Source organism: Lissotriton vulgaris, chromosome 10, assembly GCF_964263255.1.
Source record: "Lissotriton vulgaris chromosome 10, aLisVul1.2, whole genome shotgun sequence".
Lineage (NCBI taxonomy): Eukaryota > Metazoa > Chordata > Amphibia > Caudata > Salamandridae > Lissotriton > Lissotriton vulgaris.
The window spans coordinates 599,359,640-599,383,436 of NC_141698.1; the positions used below are offsets into that span (position 1 = coordinate 599,359,640).

Consider the following 23,797-nt stretch of genomic DNA (forward strand, 5'->3'; position numbering starts at 1 on the left):
TTTGCTATATAGCATGCTCTTGTGGTGGGCTTCCTTGCCTCCCAAATGATGTCCATACAGTCAGGAGGCAAGTGTAGGTAGCCAAACTCTAAGACCTCAGGCGCCAGATCGCCAGGTTGAGCTGTTGCGGATCTGGATGCTGAATGTCGCTATGGCTCTGCGTCAGAAGGCTGGGTGTGAGGCGTAGCCTTTGATGCGGTACCACGGACAGTTCCAGAAACGTGGTGTACCATGGCTGGCGAGCCCACGTTGGAGCAACCAGGATGAGAGTCATCGAGTGCTGCCTGAGCTTGCGTGCCACCAGCGGTATCAGAGGTGCTGGGGGAAAAGCGTACGCAAATTTGCCTGACCAGTTCATCCATATCGCATTGCCCTGCGACTGTGGGTGTGGGAACCTGGCGGCGAAGCTTTGGCATTTTGCGTTCTCCCTTGTGGCGAACAGGTCTATCTCTGGATGACCCCACCTTTGGAAGCACGGTTGGAGTACTGATGCATGTATCTCCCACTCATGCATTTGGTGGCTGTACCTGCTGAGCAGGTCCGCCATCTGATTGTCCTTGCCCGGAAGGTGTTCCGCCATGAGGAAGATGTTCCTCTGAATGGCCCACTTCCACATGCTCTGAGCCAGATGAGACAGCTGCGGAGAGTGTGTTCCTCCCTGCTTTTGAATGTAGTACATGACCGCCATGTTGTCCGTCCGGATCAACACGACCTTGTTGCACAGATGTACTTTGAAGGCTTTTAGTGCCATGAAGATCGCCATCAGTTCCAGAACATTGATGTGCATCTTCCTCTGCTGTTGCATCCATAGTCCCTGCACAGTGTAATGGAGTACATGAGCTCCCCATCCCTGGAGAGAAGCGTCCGTTGTCAGGATGATCTGTGGCACAGGCTCTTGGAACGGTCGTCCCTTGCAAAGGTTTCGTGGAGTCCACCAATGCAGAGAGTTGTATGCCCGACCGCTCACCAACACTAGGTCTTTCAACTGCCCGTGAGCCTGAGTCCACTGACGTGCTAAGCACTCCTGAAGCGGGTGCATATGTAGTCTCGCGTGCAGGTCTATGGAGATGCAGGAGGCCATCATGCCTATCAACTGCATGAACACTCTTGCTGGAAGTGAGTGTTGAGGTCTGAACTTCTGTATCAGCGATTGAATGCTGCTGACCCTCCCTGAATTTGGCTGTGCTGTGGCTGCCAGAGTGTTTATGGTCGCACCCAGATACTGCCGTATGTGGGCGGGTTGGAGGTGGGATTTTGGGTAATTCAGTGAGAATCCCAGATCGTGAAGAAGGTGAATGGTGTGGGACATGTGGGCGGCACACTGCTGGGCTGACTTTGCCTGGATGAGCCAGTCGTCCAGATAAGGGTAGACATGAATGTTCTGTCTCCTGAGGTGCGCCGCCACTGTCACCAGGCACTTTGTGAACCTCCTGGTTGCCGTGGTGACACCGAAAGGCAAAACCTTGAACTGGTAGTGCTGGTTTTGTATGGTGAACCGGAGGTACTTCCTGTGTGAAGGGTGCAGTGGAATGTGAAAGTACGCATCCTTTAGGTCTAAAGTTGCGAGAAAATCCCCCTGACTGAGCAACGGGAGCACTTGCTGCAGGGTCAGCATATGGAAGTGCTCCGACAGGATGTAGAGGTTGAGTGGCCTGAGGTCCAGGATGGGCCTGAGGGACCCGTCCTTTTTTGGTATCAAGAAGTACAGGGAGTAGACCCCTGTGACTCTTTCCTGCACGGGCACGAGCTCTATTGCTCCTTTTTGCAGCATGACGGTGACTTCCTGCTGCAATAAGTGCAAATGCTCGGCCGACATAGGACGGGGTCTTGGGGGCATGTTGGGTGGAGTGGATGTTAACTCCAGACAATAACCGTATTGTACAAGTTTTCTGACCCACCTGTCTGTGGTGATGGACTTCCAGACTGGCAGGAACTGCTGGAGTCTCCCCCCGACCGGTGTTGTGTGGTCGGGGGGCAGTGACAAGGCGTCACTGTTTGTTGGTGGCAGAGGATCTGGAGTTGTTGTTTCCACGACCTCTGCCCTTGGCGCTGTTACCACAATATCCACCTCGACTCTTGTTGGTGTATGTGGACTGAGTGTTGCCCTTGTAGTACTGCGTGGACTGGGAGAGCTGGCCTCTGGAAACGCCTCTAGTGCTTGAGCAACGAAAAGACCCACCCCGAAACTGCTGGGACTGTAAGGCACCCATGGATTTAGCAGTTTCCGTGTCCTTTTTCATTTTTTTCTAGGGTGGTGTCAACCTCCGGGCCAAACAGGTGATCTGGATTCACTGTTTGATTAAGGATGGTGGTTTGGATTTCCAGCTTAAATCCAGAGATTCTCAGCCAGGCATGTCGTCGTAGCATAACACTAGTGTTGACAGCCCTGGCCGCGGTATCAGCCGCGTTCAGAGCGCCCTTAATCGAAGCATTAGAGATCAGCTTCCCTTCCTGAATAAGCATCTCAGCCGCCTCCTTGTATTCATCAGGCAGGTGCTGCAACAGGGTCTCCAGTGTGTCATAGTGTGCCCTGTCATACCTCGCCAGAAGCGCTTGTGTATTTGAAATGCGCCAGATGTTGGCTGCCTGTGCGGCTACCCTCTTCACCGATGCCTCAAAGACCTTGGATTCTTTGTCTGGGGGAGGAGCATCACCCGTAGTCTGAGAATTAGCCCTCTTCCGGGCATTCGAGACGACAAGGGAGTCCAGAGGCAACTGTCCTTTGATGTAGGTAGGATCAGTAGGCGCTGACTTGTATTTCTTCTCAATCCTAGGGTTTATCACCCTTGCCCTGGTAGGTTCCTTAAAGATCTCGCCAGCATGTTTTAAAACACCTTTCAGCATAGGCAGAGTGTTAACAGTTCTTTCTGAGACTGAGAAGGTATCAAAAAGGAAGTCGACATCAACAGGGTCAGCATGGAGCTGGACGTTGTGATTGTTAGCTGCCCGTTCAATGAGGGCATTGAAAGCTGCAGAGTCTTCTGTAGGAGACGTTTTTGCAGAAAATAGTTGAGGGTCTTGTCCCGCTTGAGGATCACCTGGGTCAGCACCAGCGGCCCAGGGTTCGTTGGTATCCTCAGGGTCTCTATAGACAGGATAACTGTACTCGTCCTCATCATCTCCCTCTCCAGCGTCCACATCAGAGTAAGTGGGCGAAACATCATGAGTCTGTGGGGAGAGTGGTTCCACCAAGACGGGAGTAAAAGCAAAGTCCTTCTTTTTCTTGAGAGGGATCTTGTAGGACTCCATCGGGCGTTCAGGGGCGATTTTCCGCTTGTGGAGGGAAAGCCTGCCCGTTTCGGCATCAATGAAGTGTTCCTGACGCTAGTCCACTGAAGGTCGTCGAGGCTGTGTGCCGGGGACCACCGTTGACAACTTTGGCGCCGAGGAAACCTTCTCGGGAACGCTGGCTACCGTCTTAGGAGCGAAAGCCTTCGGCGCCGTCTTCGGCGGCAACGTAAAATGGATGGGCATGGACGCCTTATGCGGTTTCTCCACCGGTTTCGGAGGCGGAGGATCCTTCGGACCGACCGATAAGGTCCTGTCCCTGATGCGCTGTAGGGAGTCCGTCACCTTCTTGGTGAACTCGGCGGATGGGCGCGCCGGTTCAACGGAATCCTTCGAGGCCTCACCTGGAGTCGACTCTCGGGTGTGCTGCTCTTGGCCCTGTCCTGTTGACGCGGAGTCACTAGAACCTTCGGGTCATCCAGTCGTTTCTTCGGGTCGTCGAGAGCTTTCTTCGGGTCGCCGAGGCCTTTCCCAGTGCCGACCGTCTTCGGCGCCGACGCGCTCGGCTCGACCACCTTGACTTTAGTCTTCGGCGCAGCAGACTTCGTCTCGACGCCCTTGACTTGAGCCTTCGGCTCGACAGCACCCTTCGACTTCTTCGGCGCCGAGGGCTCCGAGGCCTTGGAGCCGACCAAAGCGATGCGCACTTTCGGTTTCGAGGACGGCACCTGCGCAGTTTCTTGTGTCAAGACCGTAGGTTTCACTTTCGGTTTCGATTTGCCAGGGTGCGGCTCGACAGCAATGTCCGTGGCCTAGCCCGAAGGCGGGGCCGTAGAACCCATAGTAAGATCTTGGGTAAGGCCCGAAGGCGATCCCTCGACCTGAGCCTTATGAATTGGCACGGCGCCAGAGTCAGTTTGAGGAAGCTCTTCGTCCGAGCTATCCTCCATGGCCCCGAGGGCCCCGTCGTCGTCTCCTACCTCGTCGAGACTTCTTCGGCCTCGAACATCTCTGCATCCGCGTCGTAGTCGTAGTCGACGTCCGACGCGGGGTTCGACTCACTAATGTCCTGGATAGATTCTTCCTCGACATCCCCTGCATCGAAGATGTCCACAGGTGCCGGTGCAGCATGCTGGGCCTCCTGGCGCGCATCTCGTCGAAGCTTAAGCGTCTTCTTGGACCTGAAGCGTGAACAAGCCATACACTTGGCTTCATCATGGTCCGGCGACAGACACTTGTTGCACACCGGGTGGACGTCGATGTGGGGATACTTAGAGTTGCAGACGGGACATCTCTTGAATGGACTACGGTCCATGATGAATGGTCGATAGGGTCTGAAGCGTCGACTGGGCCTTCTGCGTCGAAAGCACGCGGGTGTAGGGAATCCGGCTCGGGATCGAGCTGGAAGAACTAAGACCGAACGCAAGACTATACCGACGTATTAGACTAAAGACCTTTTGGTCTTAAGAAAGTTTTCTATCGATTCCGACAAGAGGGAATTCAAAGACATCCGAACCCAATGGCGGAAAAAAACAATCTGAGGATGGAGTCGATGCCCATGCGCACTGTAGTCCAGGGGAGGAGCCACCTATCTCGTGATACTTCGAAGACTCTTCCAGGACAACAATGTGCAATCATCCGGACCCAACACTAGGCGGCGATCTATGCACAAATATGAATTCAGCAGCCCACATGCCTCGAACATACTATAAATGCCTCCCTTGTGCGTGATGAATGTCCAAACATGATCAAGTAGCAACACACACAAATATATTCACTTATACACAAACATTTCTGAGTTGTGAAATTAAAGTGGTGCATTCTTCTGAAATATGATAACCAAATATCCCCTTTTTGAGTGCCCACGTTGGTACCGGTCTAAAAGTTTATTTCAAACGAATGGATTCTATCTATGCTTTCATGTACGTGTTACTCTCTTTGTAGAAATACTCTGGAGTCTGAGATGCTGACATAGATTCTTCCACTCTCCTTACTCTAGTAAGATTTAGGGGGGGGCATTCAGTCTTTTATTTTTCGAAGTTGAAGTCAGATCCTTCTGTGGTTGCCTAAACATTGCCTGGAGTCCAGAGAAAGTTTACAACAGGGTAAGGCTCTTAAAAATACTCCAAATCCTCTAATCTCTGAAACACAGAATGTTTTTTGCCTACAGAACTGTCTCAGTCAAGGAAGTTGAGGCATCTTAACTGCAAAATAACGCTGCTATTCATGTCTTTTAGTAAACAAATTGGGTTCTTTTTTGCACCTGCTATTTCACTTCTAAAGTGTGCAGAGCTGATCACTGGCAAATGCACATGATGCATACTGCATTAGATTCGGTAAATGGCTTATTTGTCTACTTTTCTCCCTTAAGAGTGCTTAGCACCAACTACAATTTATTGTAATCTGGGCCTGATTAAACACTCGAGATAATATGAGGTTGCCTCTAAGGTGAACAAGGAGAAGGATTTAGGTGGCAGCTTCAATAAAACAACTTCCCTTGCTCTTATCTGCACATAAATAATGTAGGGTTAACTATTACATCCGCGGTTTGCACTATTAACCCAGACTATAAGCTCTGTTGAATCTCTTCAGTACCTTACAAAGGTGGGCTGTGAGTTTCAACGTCTTTTTACACCCATTGTAGCAACTTGCAGGGCATTTAAAGAGATTAACTCAATGGTTTTCAATGCCTTATTGGCTGAACCCTAGACAGCCTTGCACCTGTTTTGGATCCTGACAATATTGACTTCAGAATTCGTTTCTATTGCAACATACAAAGACATGCTAGGAGAGTAAACCTGCTCTTACCGTGGGATTGAATTTTAAAGTGATGTGCTTGTGATATCCATCAGCACTGAAGGAAACCTGAGGCGAGGTGTACTCATACTGAAATTTTGACAAAGAAGAGTCCAGAACCACAATATAATTCTGTAGGGAAAGAATGAAATCAGTTTAATTCAGGGCTAAGAGACATAATGTGAGATGGGAACAGCATTAAAGAGGAAACCAAGGATTATAATGTATATTCCTCTCTGCTTAAGACATCCAACTCCTCAGACATTGCCTGCCCATCATCCAGCCCTCGATGTTGAGCTACTATCGGAAGCTCAACCCAAGACAGAATTGCTGTTTATTACCAAAAACAACAAACAGGAAACAGTCCAAACCTGGCTCAATAGCAAACATTGATTGATTCAAATCCCATCTTTCATTGAATGCAAAGTCACTTGGATTCACCCTGGACACCAACCTCACCCTCAAGGAACACACTGTCAGAAAACAAAGAAAACAAAGATAGCCTGGCAGCAGCTCTTTTCATTCTAAAGAAAATTAAACCATTCGATCCAGAAAGTGACTTCATAACTGCAGTTCAAGTACTCATACTCTTGCATTTGGATGGTGCCAATACCCTACTCAATAGCCTCCCAGACTCCAAACTGGCACCCATTAGGAGCATTCTACACACCTTTGCATGTCTGAAAGAGGGTCTGAAGAAATATGATCACATCGACCCCATCTTGATCAAATTCCATTATCACCCTTTGACGGCCGACACCATCTTTAAAATGACTTTCATCTCTCTGCTTACGATCAACTCTGGAGCCTACATTCTCCTCAATTATTTCAACTTTCACCTAGGAGGCCGAAACAACCCCTGCTCCACAGCAGTCCTGGAAATCTGGGGAGCTTCAGACTCACTCAGCTCACCTCAGAACTAACACACACCGCAGGTCAACAATGGGCCCCATCTTCACCTCAAGCGCCAGCATCAAATACAGCTCCACCACACCGCTCACATAGACCAACCACTCCATCATCCACTTCCAAAATCAACACAACTCAAGTCAACACCCCACCTCACAGATGCAGATTGGATCAGCTTCTCCAGCACAGATCAACCTAGCCCCACAGACAACCTCAACAAGGACCTCAACAGCTGGATCAAGAACTGCGCTGACTTCCATGAACTCAATCAACCCCAACAACCCAACAAGCATGGTAAATCAACCAAGCAGGCAACTGGTACGAAGAAGACATCAGAGACTCCAAAAGACACTGAAAACAGCTAGAAAGGAAATGGAGATCCAGCCACGACACCACCAATGGACGCTATCCAGAGCAAATAAGAGATACCAATAAGAAAGCATTAGTGGATCGCATCGAGGAAACTTCAACAGCAGCCAGGGGATCTTTTCGATCATTAAGGATTTCACCTCGCCCACAGAAACAGACAGGAAAATCTCTGCCTCCCAACAACTCTGCGACAACCTATTCAACGTCTTTCACACCACAATCACAAACATCAACAAGACACACCAACCCAATCCCAGAGAACCCACCCCTAACCTACCCACCACCACCCAAGTGGGCCACCTGACCAAATGGACCCTCACCTGAAATGACACAGCAGCAATCATGAGGACCATCCGCTCAGGGGCCTCCACAGGACCCATGCCCCCATCCTATCTACAACCTGGGAACATCCCCAATTAGCACCTCCCTGACCCACATCAACACCTCCATCACAGATGCCACTTTCACTGCTGAATAAAATCTAAGTGAACGCCATCCTCAAGAAGATTGCAGCTGACCCAAATCAACTGAGCAATTTCCGACCCATCTCCATGCTCCGCAATCCAGCCAAAGTGATTGAGAAGGTCATCAACCAGCAACTCACAACCGGCCTCAAACATCACCATCTTCTAATAAACACTCAATCAGGATTCAGAAAGAACCACATCACCAAAACACAGCACTTGTTAAGGCCAACAATGACATTCAAATCATCCTGGACTAAGGATGCCCTCATCCTACTTGACCTCTCTGTGGCCTTCGACAGGGTCTATCATAACAACTTCATCAGAAGACTTCAAGAGATAGGCATAGAAGGATCTGCTCTCAAATAGATATCTCCCTTCCTCACAGAAAGAACCCATAGGGTCATCCTTCACATCAGAAGCCAAGAAATTATATGCAGAGTCCCACAGGGATCATCCCTCAGCAACACCCTTTTCGCCAACATCATCCAATCACAAGACATCACCATCATCTACTAAGATGATTACATCCGTCTCAACCTCTCCCTGACAGACAAGATAACCACCACTAAAACCAACTTTACCAACTGCATGACCATGGTGGCAGACTTGATGCAAACCAAATGCCTGATTCGCAACTCTGAAAAGATGGAAGTACTGGTCTTCGGCACGAGACTTCCCAATGGGAACACACCTGGTGGCCCTTGGAGCTAGGCCAAACACCCACACCCACAGACCACGCAAGAAATCAAGGGATCATCCTACATGACAAGCTCAACATGACGGCTCAAGTCAATGCAGTATCCCCTCTTGCTTCCACAACCTACGCATGCTGTGAAATTTCTTCACATGGTGGCCTAAGAACATTAGACGGATTGTCACAGAAGCACTTACCTGGACTAAAGTAACACTTTCTACGCCGGAATCTCCAAACAACTCTTATAAAGACTTCAGACCATCCAGAACACAGCTGCAAGAGTAATGCTCAACCTCTCCACGCTGCACCCTCATTACACCTCACTTTAGGTAGCTTCACCGATTCCCCATTCACAAGCGCAGCCAATACAAATTTTTATGCACACATACAAAGCCCTACACAACACAGGACCTGAATACTTGAACAGGCACACACACTTTCACCAACTCACCAGGCACCTCCGTTCACTCACTTTCACTCGGATGCATTCCACGCACCTGCAAAAGCAAAGCTGGATGTCGCTCATTCTCCTACATTGCACCCAAGAATTGGAATGACCTCCCTCAACACATCGAAGCCTCCGCCTTACTTTTTGAGTTCTGCAAGAAGCTGAAAACCTGGTTCTTTGTATAAGCACCTTGGGGACCACACACATGCCCACGCGCCTGGATACCCTCTCAGGTGCTCTATACAAATCAACATATTATAACCTGCATCAATTACAAAGCCATCCCAACCAGAATCCCTACAAGTTCACCATCTCTGATGGTTCTAGGCAAACCCACAGCCAGGACACAGCAGACTGTAGATTAAGAAGTGTAAAAAAAGAAATAAAAATACAAGGCAGCAAGCCTTTTCCCTCTATGCACCCGGGATCATGAACAACATTCCTGTATCCATTTGGAATGTCCAAACGCTGCTCCAATTTAAACTGTTGAGGACACGCCTCTTTGGAGAATACTGCATCACAATGCCTTGACAGTCCACAAGCTAGATACCTCACTTGTTGACTTTATGGGCATTGAACATCACTCGGATGCCTTTTTGTTAGGTTTAACTATAGAAATCCCACATACATGTTGCATGAACATGTGTTATTTCATCTGCCTCAAGCATCACTGAAACAATTACTAACTACCCACAAGTTAAACAGGCAGTACAGTTTCTCACACTCCTAAAGTAACATCCAGCCAATAGCAACTCTACCGGCAAGGTTGGAGAGAAGTTCATCATAGTGCAATAACCACTTCATGTCACTCTGAGGTTACAAGCATTAATCAGGTCGAACATCAATATTAGTAAAACTCGTAGGGCTCAAAGTCCCTGCATCATTTGGCAAGAGTTTGTCAAAACTGGGCCTTTAACCAAACTGAACATAGCACTGTGGGGACTGATGTTGGATCCCATATTTTCTTTTCATCAAGTACAATCCACAACATTTAGTAAAATCCATTTCCAAGGAGACTCTTGTGTGGTTTGCAGGTGCCATTAGAATCACCTTTCACCACTCCATGAATGCTGGGCAATATGAAGAGTTTTACAAAATAGGTTACAAAGTATTAAACTCTTATTGTTTTCAGCAATAGATTTCATATAAAAACCTTCCTCTCAAAAACATCCAAGCCAGCTGCAACCACCTCCTCCTATCAGATGAATGCTAACATACTGTACGCTTTTTCCTGCTACATACCCAAAACATTACTACGACTACATTCTAAGCTTTTACTTAATTCTCATTTTATTATCTTTTTTCACAATGCTTCATCACATTCAGACTCCCGGACTCAGTTATGCACTTATTCAAAAATGTATTTAGGAATCGAGTTATTTCTTTCCAACTTACGATCCCACTTCCCCTTACATACAGCTTTTAAAGAAACTCTCTGTACCTCACATACATTCTTGAGGTCCACCTTACTGGACCAAGGAATCACAGACAAAGTTTGAACCCTCACAAACAATGAACATATCTCAATATTTTAGTTCAATTCCGTTGTGGAAGAAGCATCATTCCAAAGTCAACATACCTCTCCATCTCTGAGAAGTGGTGGGAAATGGAAAAAAAGGGACTGTCCCAAAGAAACCGTTTGGATTGGATTGTCCAGATTTTCACTTTTGTAGAGCTTCACCTAAGCATGAAAAATTAACATAAATGACAATTAAAGGTCCTAGGTACAGAAATTCAATGCTGGAGAAGGCAATTTGAGTGTCACTTACTGAAAACAAGTTCATTGTGTAACCAAATGTATGTAAATAACTACACATTGGAATCTTAATTTATGCACAGGAAAAGCATCTTATAATTGTCCAAGATCCTACCACACCCAAAATACTCTAGGATTGTGAGATTTTCGCTTGCATGCATTTGAAGTTAGTATAGGAAACCCTGTATTAGGACATTTCTGGCACAAAAGAGCATTTAACTTATCAAAGTCGATAGTTTGAATTAGTTGTGGAGTACCTCTCAAACACACCCACAATATTCAAGGCCTGAACCACCATGTTAAGGATTGTGTTAACGCCTCAACAAGGAGTGATTTAACTTGGATTTCTTTCTTCCTGCTCAGACCAATTCTCAAATTCACAGACACTACGAAGTATTGTGTAATCCTTGTGATGAGCCTTGCCTGCTTAGCGAGATCAATGTATCAATAAAAACTCTGGTAGTTGTAAAACATAAATACAACACAATTGATCAAATGTCCAGTCCTTGCTTCATCTTCACGACAGAATAGTTCTTTTTTCTACATAAAAACAAAGTAGTACAGCGAAATATGCAAACAAAGATTTTGCCTTCACTCTAGTTCGTAGGTTTAGTTTGATGCTGCTCACCATCATCCCAGAACAATCTGAACCACGTCCGTGTGCCTTTCATTCCAGAATATAAAGCAGGGTAAAGTATCAATAAGATCCTAAAAGGGAATCCAGTTTCTAGTGGTAACTAGGGGGCCCATTGGAAACTCCCTATCACCTTCAAAACTTTATTTAAACAGGCGGTTTAGCATATATGGACCCTTAAACTGAGGGGTGGGTGCAATGTGGTGTAGGTGTGAAGGTAATTTCAACCCCAGTGGACCCCCTGTGGCTGGTCTGCCTCAGAACAATTTTTAGTGCTGTTGTCACCAGCTAATGGATTTCCAAATGCCCCACTAGACCATAAAACCTTAAAACACAATACCATTCTTAAACACCATATTATACTCCTCATAAAACATCATTTACTTAAAACAAATACACAACACAAAAATACACTATGACCCTACACAGAAAAAAGCTACAAATAAGATGAGTCTGTATAATTAAAAACTATTCATCACAACACTTAAAAATATTCCTCAAATCTTAGTAATTGATAGCAAATCACAAATAATGTCACATTTTGCAAGACCATAACAAAAAACCTATTAAACAGCTAAAAACGTGGAAACAATTCTCAAAAAACGATAGCAAAAATTCAATGAGAGATCTTGACGCCTGTGCTGTTCTTATGCTCCATTGTAAAACATGGGCCGTATATAAATTTGGAATGGCAACTACAATATTAGGTACAGTATCGGGTATACGAAGAGGATATGAGAAAGGTACTGTATTGGCCTCTCTACAAAGGAGGCACACTTCTTTTTTGGCTTTCTGCCCCATCCACATCTCTTTGAGGGAAGCTGCCTAATTTTACCTTAAAAAGGAATTGCCCAACTTCTGCATGCGCACTGTAGTCCAGGGAAGGAGCCACCTATCTCGTGATACTTCGAAGACTCTTCTAGGACAACAATGTGCAATCATCCGGACCCAACACTAGGCGGCGATCTATGCACAGATATGAATTCAGCAGCCCACATGCCTCGAACTTGGGCATTATAGCAGTCTGACAGACAGGCTGGAGCTGCTTCATCTCACTAGGGTTTGCCTAATTGGACTGAAATCTCTGCTCTTTGGTGACTCATTTCAAAAGTTTCTTTAGGAAGCCTGACGACATACAGCCCAATAACTCCTGACTGGAGAAGCGTGACAAAACTGTGGACATGAGACCACCTTTTGTCTTCACAAATTTCAAGCTTCTTAAAGAGCCAACCATGCTAAAGACAACAGGGCCCTAATTATACATTGTGCCTTGGTGGCATAACGGGCATGTGCTCCTGCTTGGAGTTCCCCCAGGGAAAAATGGGATTACAGAAGGGGCCACAGACACTTCTGTGTTCCCTTCTTTAATATAGATAGAGCTGGTGCACATAGTGCGCAAGCACTATCATGAGAGGGTGTTCCCTCATTTGCATGAGGGCGTGGTCTTATGCAAATGAGGGACACATTTTGCTTCTGCGCCCGTGCTGAATTACCGACATGGGCGCAGAGAAAACATGCATTTAAGAGGTGCACTGAAAGTGTACCACAAAGAATAAGTTACTAACCTTGGTAACGCCTTATCTGGTAGAGACAGGATCTAGCCACAGATTCCTTACCTTTGAATTCTCATCAGGCACCAGACTGGATATGGAAATCTTTTCCAGCAGTACCTTTGCGTGTCAGTAGAGGGCGTCTAGCGACTCCATAGAAACATCAATCACTTGATGTGACGTCGACTGAGTCCATATATGCCCCTTCCTGATGCACCGGCGTTAGTTTTTTCGATGACTGCATTCCACGTTAAAAACGAGGAGCCATTTACATAAACGGACTACGGATACAGTGTTCTAATGAAGATACGCATATTTCACTCACTCTCTCTCTGCCAATGCAGGCATCTCTCCGGGGAGAGGATCCCAATATTAGTCAGGAGGACTATCCAGTTATATTAAGCAGGACATTGAAGGAAAGTATACATCAGTTCACAGAGCAGAGAGGATGAGATGGTCAGCAAGGAATCTATGCCTAGATTATGTCTCTTTGTTAAACAAAAAGAGAGTAAGGGTATTAAGGTTGGGAACGAACTCCCATGCACCTAAGGTCAGTATATCAAAACAAAAAGCTGAAGTATCCCAATGTCCCTACGAAATGGAGGAGGAGAGAGAGACACAGGAAAGGAAAAGTTTTTCCTTTTTAAAGTACCCCCTCACTCACCAACCTAGTTGGTGACATGCTTCATCATAGGGGTCCACTCGAGTAACCGAATGCCACTCGGGTGTGCTTCGACGCCCGACTACAGCGGAGCAGGTTTTTTTGGAAAATGTGAAAAAAGTGTAAGTGAGTGGATTAAAAATGTCTTTATTGTACTCCCCAAGTTTTTAATGTGGAGTTAAGACATGATTAAAACCAAGTGTGATACTTAAAATGGCTAGATTGACCAAAAGTATCAGTGAGAAGTGAAAAAATTACTGGTCAACATGTTTAAACCTATATGTGATAATACAAGGTTTTCGTCAGGACCAAATGTTTCAACCGGGAGGTGGCAATAATTATTTGTAACCAGTGTTTTTTTTTTTATGGATGTAGACTACTTGTGTGTTATTCACAAAATGATAGTGATATTTAAAATGACTCATGTAGATTATGAACATCTGTGATTACCCACTTGTTTGAACTTTTAGCCATTGGTGCCTTGTGGGCAGACCATACCTCATTTATACTCTTGTGGTAATTCATGCATAGGAGAAATTTGATATGTACTTTTTTATAACAAATGATCATTGACTTTATGTATGTATGTGTTTTTTATATTTTGATATCAACCATGAAAAAAAAAAATGAAATGAAAATAAAAAAATGATATATTTTTCCAAAAATTGAAGTATAAGATTCATGATTCTAGAGTAATCTGAGTTACAGCTGCTGCACAACTAAATACTCAGCACTATGCCCGGTGCATAAACTTTTTCCAAAAAGGAACCGGGAGGTGTGCACACACTAAGGCGCACCTGTCCCTGGATCTGCATTAAGCCAGACTGTGTACTTACGGTGAGGCAACCTTTCAGCGTTCTCTGAAGGGAAAAAGATTTAAGAAACTGAATTCAGTCTCGCCCCATGGAAACCGTGGGGGGCATTGGTTATAGTCGCATTGTTCTCTAACCAAAGTGCCCGCCTTGGAACCTACAAGTGAACCGCACGGAGTCACAAATCTTTTTCCCTTCACAGATATATAAAGACTCGCACTGAGTAGAAGGAAGAAGTTCCAAGATTGCAGGTTATTGTTGCCTTTAAAGGAGTAAGTGGCAAGAAAAGGACCAGGTAGGTCCTCAAAATAGAAAGACATTCATCGCCCTGTATGGGTGAAGTATTCAAAAGAGAACAAAGGGTACAAGAGAGCAGGCCCTTAACCTGTTGGCTTCTGCCGTCGGCCAACGGTCGTCGTGTGCACTACCTTGGTAGTGCTGCGCACGTCCGTTGGCCGAAGCTGCCCCACTCGTTTTTCCAACGTTCAGCACTGGAGCTGAACGTTCGACGCAGCCAACGGGTTAAATGATGGACTTATAGGATGAGGTGGAGCAACTGCCACAACCCAAAAGGACCAGCAAAAAGAGGGAAGAAGAAAAAAACGTTATCCCATCTATAAATATGAAGACTTCAAATGCAGATCGTTTTAGGAACAGTATTCATAGAATGTACCTACCGCCCTCTTTTTTGTGGGTTTCTTTAACAAATAAGCACCCCTCTACAAATGAGCAGTAAAAAATCCATCCCTCCCGGAATATTGATATTGACAGTGGTCCGGGGAAGCAGTGGAAGAACGCACTGATAGAGGCAGCAGATCCTGCAGGAAGAGGACTACACCTCATGTTTTAAAACGCTGCAAGAAAAACAGGGTGTCAAAAAATACTAAGTAACGCCATAAGAAGCGGAAGGTGTGCTGCATACAGCTAATGGAACTGGATGAGAGAAGCATCCCCTGTACAGACCAAGTCTAAGAGGAGCTCGAGAAGAAAGTCTGCTGGGCTGACACACAGTGTAAACAGCACTAAGAAGCCTCTCCGCCAGACTGTCGCAAAACCGCTGTAAAGCGGAGTCGGCATGGGCACCATTAAACGGGCACAATCAAAAAGCATGTCATTCAAGGTGTTTGAACAGCCTTCAAAAACCCAGTGGTGCACAACCCAGCATGCCGACGTAGTGACACTGAAGAGGCCATAGCCTGACCTACAGAGTCAGTGGCATCCATACCGCAGCGAATGATTAGTTTAGCTGTTTGTTGCCCAGCCCGTATTAATGGAACAAGATCATTATGGGTCTGATACGGAAGGGAGGGCAGGAGGCATGCCAATTAGTATGAATCCCACAATGTATGGGAGAAGCGTCTGAGGGCACAAGAAGTATTAAGGGATCACAGTGTGGAACTGGTGGAGGAGAAACTATGCCTGTCACAAGTGTCTAGTCTTCTGGTCTCTCTGGCTGGAGGGACAGTAGGAAAAGAGCCAATATTTTGGGCAGCCAAAAAAGCCAGTACCACAAAACTATGATGAGGAGGATGTCTGAGGAAACATGCTGGATCTCCAGGGACCGGATGGTGTCTGTGAGAAATAGAGCTATCCACAGAGGTCCATGTATCAGGTATAGCCCAAGTCTCCAACAGAATGTCAAATAGAGCCTCATTACAAGGAAGCATCGGCTCTACCCCTGTTTGGCCTTGATGGAAGATGCCAAGTAAGGGATCAGTCGTACTTTCCACAGAAGGAAATGTCATATCCAAAACGACAGAAACTTGTTATGTAGTATATCAGTTAGACAGGAGCTCGCCTCTGTAGTCACACTAGGAGGGTACAGGAAGGAGGCCCGAGGTTGGGGAAGACTCCAAGCCAATAGCTTTACCCAACTCAATTAACCAGCTTATCTCTATAGGAGGTTGGGCGGTGTCAGAGATATGGGGTGGTGAACCTCCGAACTTTCTCCATCAACTCCATAATCATGTTTGTCAGAAGGAAAAACAGGAGGGGGGCTATAGAGAGCTGAGGAAAGGTGTCTGAGACGGGTGGCTCCACCGGCATTGCATCAGACACCATCCAGTGGCAAACAGGTGATGGCTCATCGTCGGAGAGGTGAAGTGGTGGGGCGCCCATCTGCGCCATCGTCTGAGTTGGTTGACTGGACCAAGGCGCCGAAGGTAGTAACCCCAAGGGGCTGTGCACCGGCGTCAAAACAGATTTGGAATCCGAAGGCCAAACTTAAGCGGAGGGCAAAATCGCCAGCATGGGCACAGTCACATATTTGTGCACCTTCTTGAGCCCTGAGGGTGCTCCAGGGGAAGGTAAAGACACAAAGATAGTATGAAGAGAACTGTAATATTCTCTTATCTGGGTCAGTCACCCCAGCTCTAGGGTAGGTTTGGAGGCACGGGGTGGACTTGTGCATTGACTTTTCAACCGAAGATTGGGAACAGGCTTTATGTAGCAAAGTCAGAGGGTGCCATGACTTTGACCGCCTGCGTCGAGACTTATCACGGGACGTTGATGGATAGTGACATCCACGGGAATGGCTACTAGATTGGGCCTGCAGGAGGCACGTGGAGTACAAAGGGGACTGAGGTTGACAGGAAGTCTTGGAACATTGCGACATCCCCGCCACTAGGAGCTTCATTCGATGTTCCCTCATCGCCTTCGGACGAAGTTGGCGACGAGTCACACTCCTTAGAGACATGAGGCTCCCCCAGGTACCACATACAAACAGGGTGAAGGGCAGTGGCGGCAGACATTTGTTGTCCAGAGGACTCACAAGGCTTGAACCCTGAGGACATGGGAAGTTGTTTAAAAGCACACTGTTACGTTCAATGAAAACGGCAAGGTAGGTAAAAAAGAAAAGGCCTGAGGCACAGCTCATCGGATCCACGTTGAAGCACGGAAAAGAAGAAACTGATGTTAGCGCATCAGGAGGGCGCATATATGGACTATGTTAGGGTCAAATCCTGTGCTAGACATTGCTACGGAGTCAATCAACACACTCTACCGATGCGCAGAACTACTGCTGCAAAATTTTTCTAGATCCAGTCTGGTGACTAGGGAAAATTCTCTATCAGATAAGTTGATGCATTTTCAGTGAGCCCCCTAAAGGCAGCCCTCACTGCACTCACCTAAATGGGGATCTTTAATCCCCCTTAAAAGTGCAGGTGGGTTGCTGCCTGCACAGTAAAACGAGGAGCAGCTTTAAAACAGCTATTCACGGGTGCCCTGGGGGCAGCGCATTCATTCTAATACAGTACACTTTACTTGTTTGCACAGGGCATGCCTTTTAAAAGGTGAGCCATGGCTCAAACAAGGAAAGTATTAAGGCCCCTGGTAGAAGAACTTCTTTCTTTATAGATCGGGCCTGCGTGCTTTTACTTTCCATAGATGCATGTACACCCAAGCAAGAAACTCTCAAAAGCAGCTATCTATCTAGGTTAGGTTAGAAAATACTTATATAGCGTACGTACACCACACGGTTCCTTGGTGCTAAGGTCTAGGGGGTCCTGCCGCTAAGTGATTAATTCATAGGCCTGGTGGAATAACCAAGTTTTTAGTAGTTTCCTAAATTGAGAATAAGATGTCGTGGATCTGACATACATAGGAAGAGATCCAAAATTGAGGGGCCAGGACAGCAAATCGTAGTCTCCCTAATTTCTTGCATTTCAAGGAGGGAGTAACCAAGAGGTTAGGTGGGAAGACCTAAGATCTAGAGTGGGAGCATATCTCTGAACTAGAGTAGATACGAATTCTGGGCAATTGCCATGGAGAGCTCTAAAGATGAGGCATACCGTCTTGAATGCACTGCGTTTTGCTACATGGAGCCAATGTAACTTCTTCATTAGGGGGTAACATGATGCCATCTCAGATGACGATTGATTGATCTTGCGGCCTGGTTTTTCACCAGTTGCAGTCTTTTTGATAGATATGCAGTAGGCCAAAATAAAGTGAGTTGGTGTAGTCAATATGAGAGATGACTAAGGTTAAGACAGCCTGAGTGAGGACTTCAGGAGTGAGAAGTCTGCTAATTTTCCGGAGTTGAAAGAAACAATTAGAGACTACCGTCCCAATCTGGGATTTCATGGACAGATCACAGTCAATTGTCATGCCAAGGCTTTTGGTAGATTTTGAGGGTAGGGGTGGGTTTCCCAACTCATTAGGGCAAACGTTCGATTTCCAAGGGTTTAGGGCCCCCAAATTAAGAACAGTTCAGTTTTCTCTTGATTTAATTTTAGGTGTTTACTGTTAATCCAGCTACTTATATGTCAAATGGTTGTTTGAAAATTAGTGATGGAGGCCACAGACTTATCGATGATAAAGATCAATTGTAGATCATCAGCATGGTTGAAAGTGCATACCTTCCTTTCACCTAAGGATTGAATTAATGGAAATAAGGACAGATTGAAAAGATGCAGAGACAGGGAAGATCCCTTCGGCACACCACATGTCAATTTGACTTTAGAGGCAGTGACTTGGGAAAGACTTATGGATTGAGAGCGGTTATCTAAAAAAGACGTGAGCCACTTAAGGGCCAGACAGTGTGCCCCCCCTGACTCAGTCCACCAGAAGTTCATGGTCGACCGCGTCGAAGGCAGCCGAGAGGTCGAGAAGCACCAGAGCCTGAGTGGTGCCCGTCTAGTACAGTAAGGATAACTGTCTCAGTTGAGTGAGAAGGTCGAAAGCCCGCCTGATGGGGGTCAAGGAAATGGGACTGTTTGATGAAAGAGCAGAGACAATTAGCAACATATGCTGCTTTCCCGTGTTAAGCGTGCTTTGTCATTCATTTGTGCTTGTTTTTATTCCATAATCTTTTTCCAGTGTTAAGCGTACTTGTCACTCATTTGTGCCTGTTTTTATTTCATAGTCCTTTTCCCGTGTTAAGCGTGCTCTGTTTACCATCTGTGCCGTTTCTTCGCAGTCTCTGCCCGTTCCCCGTCCTGTTTCCCGCCTCCCTCGCCGCCCCCCGCTTCCCGCCACACCGCTGACCCCGCCCCTTTCTCCTTCTGTTCCCTCCCCGCTCCTGCCTCCCAGCTGCTCCGCCCACCCGCGCACTTCGCCTTATATGGCGACCGTGCGAACGCGCAGCGGGCGCGCTGATTGTGCGCCGAAGGCGCGCCAAAGGTAAGCCCGTCTGCGCCCGTCCGCGACCAGCGCCAGGACCCCTGGCCCCCGAAGACCCCGATCGACCTGCCTGACGTACTCCGCCGCCACCCTCATCGCACTCAACACCGGCCGACTCCCTGAATGCCACCAAGCCACACCACGACGCACCCACGGACCCTTCAGCTGCCACGCCTGCAAATTCACCTGCATCCGGGCCTGCCTCGCACCAGCACCTGCCAAGTCGAACACCAGCAGCACCCACCTCAAGTGCATCCTGCTCAACACCCGCTCCGTCCACAGACACGCCATCGAACTCTGGAACCTTCTAGACGCCACAGCCCCTGACGTTGCCTTCCTCACGGAGACCTGGATGAACGCCTCTTCAGCTCCCGACATCGCCATCGCTATCCCAGAGGGCTACAAGATCGTTCGGAGGGACCGCAACGCCAACCAGATGGGAGGAGGCATCGCCATCATCCACAGGAACACCATCCGTCTCACAACCAGCACCGACAACACCCTGACCAGCGGCGAACACCTGCATTTCCAGATCCACACCAACCCGAACACCACCCTCAGAGGCACCCTGATCTACCGACCCCCTGGACCACGCACTCAATTCAGCGAGGACATCGCCGACTTAGTCAGCCCGCATGCCCTCCCCTCCGCTGACTACATCCTCCTGGGGGACCTCAACTTCCATCTGGAGAACAACAACGACCGCAACACCAGCACCCTGCTCGACAACCTCGCCAATCTTGGACTCAAGCAGCTGGTGTCCACCCCCACCCACCTCGCCGGACACACACTCGACGCAGTCTTCTCTTCCAGCACAGACATCGACTTCAGCCACGCCACAGAGCTTCAATGGACGGACCACAGCTGCGTCCACTTCACCTTCAAGAGAACGACGACCCACCACCACCAGCAACAGGCCGCCCGCAGAAGCTGGAACAAGATCACAGCAGACCAGCTCGCCACCTCCCTGAGCCAGCACCCTCCTGCCAGCTCAGCGAACCCCAGCCAGGCCGCCGACAACCTCACGAAGTGGATCAGCATCTGCGCGGACGAGCTCGCCCCGCTGAGGACCCCGCCCAGCAGACCCGGCAGCAAGAAAGCCCCGTGGTTCACCGACGAACTCAAGAGCTCCAAGAAGAACTGCTGAGCCCTCGAGAAAGCCTGGAGAAGGGAACCTACACCGGACAACAAGACCTCCTTCAAGCTTGCCACCCGGAAGCACCACCAGCTGATCCGCGCCGCCAAGAAAACAGCATTCAAGGACCGGCTGGACAACAACGCACACAACTGCAAGGAACTCTTCAACATCGTTAAAGAGCTTTCCAACCCCAGCGCAGGAAACAACGACATCACCCCATCGCAAGACCTCTGCAACTCCCTCGCTTCATACTTCCACAACAAGATCGCGGACATACACAACAGCTTCCACAACCAACCAACGCACACCACGACCGAACAACCACCCCCCACCACCAGCCTCCACGCCTGGACCCCGATCAGCACCGATGACACCATCCGCACGATGAACTCCATCCACTCCGGATCACCGACCGACCCCTGCCCTCACCACGTCTTCAACAAGGCCGACGCTGTCATCGCACCCCACCTGCGGAACATCATCAACACATCCTTCGACACCGCCACCTTCCCTGAGAGCTGGAAACACGCCGAACTCAGCGCTCTACTCAAGAAACCAACAGCGGACCCCACCGAACTCAAGAACTACAGCCCCATCTCGCTCCTCCCGTTTCCAGCCAAAGTCATCGAGAAGACCGTCAACAAGCAGATGGCCGCCTTCCTCGAGACGAACGGATCCCTCGACCCCTCACAGTCCGGCTTCCGAGCCAATCACAGCACCGAGACCGCCCTCATCGCCGCCACCGATGACATCCGAGCCCTGATGGACAATGGAGAAACAGCGGCCCTCATCCTCCTAGACCTCTCCGCGGCATTCGACACGGTCTGCCACCGCACCCTAGTACAGCGCCTCAGCAACATCGGAATCCAGGACAAGGCGCTGGAATGGATCGTCTCCTTCCTCGACGGAAGAACACTGAGAGTCCGCCTACCACCGTACAAGTCAGAGGCCTCCGAAGTCATCTGCGGCGTCCCTCAAGGATCTTCGTTGAGCCCCACCCTCTTCAACGTCTACATGAGCCCCCTCGCGGCCATCGTACGCAAACACAACCTCAGCATAATCTCCTACGCCGACGACACCCAGCTGATCCTCTGCCTGACCAACGACCCCGCCTCCGCCAGAGCCAACCTGCACGAAGGGATGAAAGAGGTAGCCGAGTGGATGACGACCAGCTGCCTGAAACTGAACTCGGACAAGACGGAGGTCCTCATCCTGGGCTCATCACCCTCCGCCTGGGACGACTCCTGGTGGCCTCCTGCCCTGGGCACCGCACCCAAACCGACAGACCATGCACGCAACCTGGGCTTCATCCTGGACTCCTCCCTCTCCATGACCCGGCAAGTCAACAACGTCTCCTCGGCGTGCTTCAACATCCTACGCATGCTACGGAAGATCTTCTGGTGGATCCCCACCGAGACCAGGAAGACCGTCACCCAGGCCCTCGTCACCAGCCGACTGGACTACGGCAACGCCCTCTACGCCGGTACCACCGCCAAGCTCCAGAAGAGACTCCAGCGGATCCAGAACGCCTCAGCCAGACTCATCCTCGACATCCCACGAACCAGCCACATCACCGGACATCTGAGAGACCTTCACTGACTCCCCGTCAACAAAAGAATCACCTTCCGCCTCCTCACCCACGCACACAAAGCCCTACACGACCAAGGCCCGAGCTACCTCAACAGCCGGATCAACTTCTACGCTCCCAAACGCCACCTCCGATCAGCCAACCACGCCCTCGCCGCCGTCCCCCGCATCCGAAGAGCGACTACAGGAGGAAGGTCCTTCTCCTACCTGGCCGCCAAGACCTGGAACTCCCTCCCGACCGACCTGCGCCTGACCCAAGACCACCTCTCCTTCAGGAAGAAGCTGAAGACCTGGCTGTTCGAGCGGTAGCGGCCCCCCCCCCCCCCAGCGCCTTGAGACCCTACGGGTATGTAGCGCGCTCTATAAGTGTCACTGATTGATTGATTGATTAAAACCTTGGCTAAAAAGGAGAGCAAAGAAATTGGATGATAGTTTTTTAGGGCTAGAGGGTCTGGCCCCAATTTCTTCATGATTGGAACTATTTATGATTCTCTAAAAGCTTTATGAACCGCCCCCTGAGCAAGAGAATTATTCAAAAGCGAGAGAGGGAGATCGGGACATGTGAGAAAAGCTTCCCTCAAGATATGTGGGGGACAACAGTCCGACGGAGATCCAGATCTGACCTTCATTAGAAGGTTCAAAAAACCTTCTCTGCTGATAATGGGAAACTGACACAGGGAGTGACAATTCCTCAACGCAGCTGACTGGTCTTGATGGTGTTGATTCTGTCAATAAAAAAAAGGTGTCCAGCAAATCAGAAAGTGCCTGAGTAGGAGCAGGTTTAACCATGACTCTGTCTGGATTAGATAGCTCACCAACAATTGCAAATATTTATTTGGATTTATTTGTGGAACTCAAAATTTTGTTGAAAAAATAGGTTGCCTTGGTTTGTAAAATAGAGCTTTTTCACTGTTTGTGTTGGGCTTGGTAGATATCTTTTTTTTTCTGGAGAATAATTTCGTCTCCAGTTACAGTCAGCATGGAGTAGAGCTAATTTTTTGAGTTTTGTCTTCTGGAATTGTTCTACCAAAGCTAAATCATTACAGAACGCCAACCCAAATATTTATATTCAAAAATTACTTTGTGATAACTTGTCAAGATGCTACCTAAGTTCACTCTTTGCCCTTGGACTTTACACAAGATTGTAACTTTACGTTTGCCGATATTAGTTATTAGGTGGCTATACTTGGCATACTTGGATAACTTGTAGAAGTTTTGCTGAAGACCAAAAAGGATGAGGTCCAACAGGATGAGACCTTCTGTGTGCAAGCAGACTCGTAAATCACCAGTCACTAATTTGGAGGAAAAAAAGACCAACATCACCTTATGAAAGTCTGCAGTTTATGGGTGAAACATAATAGGAGTCAAAAGGCAGCCGGCAGCCTTGCTTTAGACCGTTCACCAACTTCAGCACCTCTGAATAGTGACAGTGGCACCGGTAGTGCAGTGGATGTTGCAGTTCGATTACTAGTGCTAATAACTGGCATGGGATACTTGGCAGAAACTTTATCCATACAGAGTTCTTATCAATGCAGTCGAGCTGTCAAAAGAAGTCCATTAAGGGGGTGTAAATTTGATGTCTCTTGTACCTTATGCACTTATTCAGAATCGTTCTCATCACCAGGCCATT

At 48.1% G+C, this 23,797-nt stretch overlaps 1 protein-coding gene across 1 annotated transcript in view; it reads right to left on the reverse strand.

Moving 5' to 3' along the window:
* The window catches only part of LOC147688566 (BOS complex subunit NOMO1-like), a 301,458-nt gene that overhangs the window by 12,594 nt on the left and 265,067 nt on the right, over window positions 1–23,797 (reverse strand). Inside the window, exons 28-29 of the mRNA XM_086941434.1 lie at window positions 10,491–10,592; window positions 6,037–6,156 (exon numbers count right to left, since the gene is read on the reverse strand). Coding sequence (XP_086797560.1) covers window positions 6,037–6,156; window positions 10,491–10,592 — 222 coding nt within the window. The remainder of the gene's footprint in view (window positions 1–6,036; window positions 6,157–10,490; window positions 10,593–23,797) is intronic.